The 4,000-nt window shown below is 59.0% G+C and overlaps 2 protein-coding genes across 6 annotated transcripts in view; one reads left to right on the top strand and one right to left on the bottom strand.

The window, feature by feature from the left end:
* Positions 1-1,649, top strand: part of NUBP2 (nucleotide binding protein 2) — a 5,801-nt gene extending 4,152 nt beyond the window's left edge. For all 5 annotated transcript variants that reach the window (XM_006913966.3, XM_015591044.2, XM_015591042.2 and 2 more), the window contains 3 exons: positions 77-187; positions 357-426; positions 981-1,649. In XM_006913966.3, coding sequence (XP_006914028.1) covers positions 77-187; positions 357-426; positions 981-1,126 — 327 coding nt within the window. In that variant the 3' untranslated portion in view covers positions 1,127-1,649. The remainder of the gene's footprint in view (positions 1-76; positions 188-356; positions 427-980) is intronic.
* Positions 1,650-2,253: 604 nt separating this feature from the next.
* Positions 2,254-4,000, bottom strand: part of IGFALS (insulin like growth factor binding protein acid labile subunit) — a 3,548-nt gene continuing 1,801 nt past the window's right edge. Inside the window, exon 3 of the mRNA XM_006913965.2 lies at positions 2,254-4,000. This exon is cut by the window's right edge and continues 20 nt beyond it. Coding sequence (XP_006914027.1) covers positions 2,881-4,000 — 1,120 coding nt within the window. The 3' untranslated portion in view covers positions 2,254-2,880.

Below are 4,000 nucleotides of genomic sequence, written 5' to 3'. Positions count from 1 at the left end.
TTCCCTACTCTGTGTTCATCTTGGTCGAATGTTCGGGGTGCCCATTGGCCTGCCCCACCTCTTCCCTGGTCTGCAGGCAGTGTCCGTGGGGGACGTGAGGCGGGAGCTGACCTTCTGTAGGAAGACAGGGTTGCGGGTGATCGGTGTCGTGGAGAACATGAGTGGCTTTGTCTGTCCACACTGCACTGTGAGTCGTGGGAAGTTGTGGGGCCACCACCACCAGCCTTTGGGTCGGGGAGGAGGAAGCCTGGGAGGGTAAGGATGTTGCTGCACCCCACCCACCTGCTCCCTGGTTTTGGCTCCCACCCCTTGAGTGTGGAGAGAGTCCTCAGGCGGACCCTGCACCTCTGTCCTAGGAGTGTACCAACATCTTCTCCAGGGGAGGTGGCGAGGAGCTGGCCAGACACGCTGGAGTCCCCTTCCTAGGTGAGTGGGTCAGGGCTCCCCTCAGCCTCTGCTCCAGGTAGTCCAGCCTACCTTTGCCCATTGCCCCTAAGGTGGGGGAAGATGGCAGCAGCCGTGTTCACTTGTCTTCCTTTGTCTGCGGGCATCAGTTTATCTCTATGCTAGTCACTGCTGACCAACCGAAAAGAAATGGTCTGAGGGAAAGGCGGCACCACCCAGGCTTTGAGGAGGAGCCCATAGCTGACACCTGAGACCCCAGTGACTGCGGCTCTGGCTCTGGGAGCACCTCTATGGGGTGGGAGTCGGGGTACACCGGTTCTGCATGGCCACATGTGCCCAGTGCTTCTCGCCCTGCTCTTTGCAGCAGCCGGCCTGGGCCTCCTGGGTAGGCTACTGGCTGTTGAGGTAGAAGTTGAGGCTGAGAGCCCTTCCAGGCACCTCAGCCAGAGTGCTGCTGACGGTGTTCGCCCTGAGCTAAAGCAGCACTGACAGCAGCTCCTGGGCGGTGGGAGGTACGTGGACATGGCCGCCTAGCCCTCACTCTCACTGCCTCGCCTTTCCTTCTGTCTTTGCAGGCTCTGTGCCCCTGGATCCTGAGCTCACGAGGAGCCTGGAGGAAGGCCGAGACTTCATCCAAGAGTTCCCCCAGAGCCCTGCGTTTCCTGTACTCTCTGCCATAGCCCAGAAGATTCTGAATGAGACGCCTGCTCAGCTCTCCTGATTGAAGCAGCCTCAAACATCTTCTCTTGGCGCCACTGTGAGGCTCTTGCTCCCAGACTCGAGCAGAGGTCCTGTGTGCAGTTCCTGGAACCTGAAGGCTGGCTGTGGGGCTGTCACTGTGCGCACATCTCCCTGCCCGGGCCCTTGGAGATAATTCAGTGTCTCAGCAGCATTTTGTCACCAGAGGCGCTAACAATGAATGGTTCTGCTGGGTTGGCCTGTGGCAGGCCCCCGGGGACAGTGTAGGATCCTGGTGCATGGCCTAATCTCTGGTGCTGGCACATCCCCTTTTCATGTCATGGTATTCACGTGCCCCAGAGACAGACAGGCCCCTCCTGACACTTGAGTTTCACATTGTCTACAAAGCTTGTGGATCTGGAGGCTGCCTGGGGACTTTTTCACCCTCAGGTGCCCGGCAGCCTACAGGGCTATAATTGATTGTGGTGACAGAGGAGAGCACCCTGTAAGGTATTAAATCTGTAACTGCAGAGGAGCCTGTGGTTAAACATGTCTTGCTACCGCGATTACAAGTCTGAGATTTCTAGATCATTCCATCCTGGTCCTGCCTCTGCCTCAGAGTGTGGTTTATGTCCTGTAGCAGACAGCATCCATCCCTAAGTCCCAGGGCCTGGGCCAGCAGGCCTATTGTCCACAGACCCTTGAAGACCTGGGCAAGGATGTGTTTGAATGAAGTTTGGTGGGGATTTGTAGAGGGATTTGAGATACTGGAGAAATGTGCATGGGGGCCTGTGGCTGCTAGTGCTGACCGCCCACTCCACCCTCCACACCAGGGTCTGGGGCAGAGCTGAGAGCGCGAGAGGCAAGTGGGAAACAGTCAGTCCCAGGACTCTTCCTGAACCTTTCCCAGGAAGGCAGGAGGAAGACCGTTCTGGAAAGCAGAATTGTGATGGGGGTGCTACTTTTTTCAAGAGAAGAGGTTAGTTAGGCTCTCAGCAGAAGAGCTGGGGAAGACCTGGGACAGGAGTGGCAGGGGCGTCCAGGAAGGCAACCTCAGGTACCACTTCCTGGGAGCAGGATGGATGGGTATTTCCTGGGGGGGTAGGGAATATGGGGGAGGGGCTGTACTGAAAGAAGAAGGCAGGGGGAAAAGGAAGTGCCATTGAGGGGTTTGGCCAGGATCACAGGGGCCTGGAGAAGATCAGCACCCATGCTGGCCCCAGTTGACACAGCTGCTGGGCTTCTTGGATCGGTGGCTGCTGCTACTGTGCTCCAGCTTCCCACCTCCAAGAATGCTGTCCCAGGAGGACCTGAGTAAGTGCGTTCCACCCCTCAAGTAGAAGTGGGTGTCCTGGAAGCACCCAGGGTGGGAAGACATGAAGAGAAAGTTTTAGCACAGGGAGGGTAGTAGTAGGGTGTGTGGGACTGAGGCAGCCAGAGGGGGTGTGGGCTGAGCTGGCATTGGGAGGGAGTCTGCAGGTGCTTTTCCCTACCCCAGAGTTTTATCCCTGTGGTCACAGGTCGTGTTTATTAGATTGCTTTTAATGGATGACAGCTGGGGAGGGCTATGTCCTCAACCCTTCTGATCTGGCCCTCAGGGACCAAGCTAGGGCCCACAGGTCCTGAGCCCACGTAAGCAAAGCCCCAGGACTCTGTCCCCCAGGAAAAGAACCCCAACAAGTGAGTGGTGTGGGGCCTGGCCCCTAAGAACTGAGGGGCAGGGTGCCCACCAGGCTCTGGGGAGGACAAAGGCCTGTTCTGACCCCAGGACGGTGTCTGGCCTGGACAGGCTTAAGGTCAGCAGTGAGCAAAGTGATCCTCACCGACATCACGCAGGTCAAGTCCTAAGACACTGGGGGGGCTGGCACATGTGATGTTGTTGTAGGTGTACACAGGTAGCTGGCAGTCATCCCTCTCCGTGACAACCTGGACAAAACGGGGCACAACAGTAGGGTGCTGCAGGGCAAAGGCCCTCAGGGCCCAGAGGGGACAGCCGCAGTGCCAGGGGTTGCCCTCCAGCCACAGGCGCTCCAGGCCAGGAGGCTGTGGCACAAAGGTCCGCAATGAATTGTTCCTGAGGCTGAGGTAGCGCAGCTGCCCCAGTGGCAAGAGTAAGCCCTCCGGCAAGGCCTCCAGGTGGTTGTGTGAGACATCCAGCCAGAAGGTGCGCTGCAGGGGCCCCAGGGCTTCTGCCGACAGTGCTGACAGCCGGTTGCGGGCCAGGAGAAGGTATTCCAACTTGCTGAGGCCCTGGAACAGCTGGCTAGGCAGCTGCGTGAGCTGGTTGGAGGTGAGGTCCAGCTCCAGGAGCTCAGGGAGTCCCCCCAGACTCTGCTCCTCGATGACTGCGATGCCATTGTCCTTGAGGAAGAGCCGGCGCAGCCCCGAGAGGCCAGTGAAGGTGTGCTGGCGGATACGGCCTAGGCAGCTGCCCTCCAGGTGCAGGCTGTGCAGCTTGGCCAGGCCCTGGAACACTCGCTCTGGAAGATCCCGCAGACAGTTGCCAGAGAGGTTCATGACGGCCACGTTCGAGAGACCAAGGAAGGCGCCCGCCTTGACCTCCTGGATCTGGTTGTCGTTGAGCATGAGCACCTCTAGCTGGCCGAGGCCCTCGAAGGCCTTGTCCGGCAGCTGCCGGAGGCGGTTGTGGCTCAGCCGCAGCTCTTCCAGGAAGTGCAGGTCCTTGAAGGTCCGGGGCCGCAGGCTGGCAATGGCATTGTGTGAGAGGCGCAGGACATGCAGGCCCAGCAGGCCCGGGAAGGTGTCCTCCAGGAGGCCACCCACGCGGTTATGTGACAGGTCCAGCCAGCGCAGTGCTTTCATGCCCAGGAAGGCCCCTGGGGCCACTGCAGCAATGAGGTTGTGGTCTAGGTAGAGCTTCTGGAGCTTGGGCAGCTTGACAAAGACGTTAGCCTTG

Source organism: Pteropus alecto, unplaced genomic scaffold (assembly GCF_000325575.1).
Source record: "Pteropus alecto unplaced genomic scaffold, ASM32557v1 scaffold44, whole genome shotgun sequence".
Taxonomy (NCBI): domain Eukaryota; kingdom Metazoa; phylum Chordata; class Mammalia; order Chiroptera; family Pteropodidae; genus Pteropus; species Pteropus alecto.
Note: the sequence above shows the minus strand (reverse complement) of the source record. Positions and strands in the feature narration are given on the sequence as shown.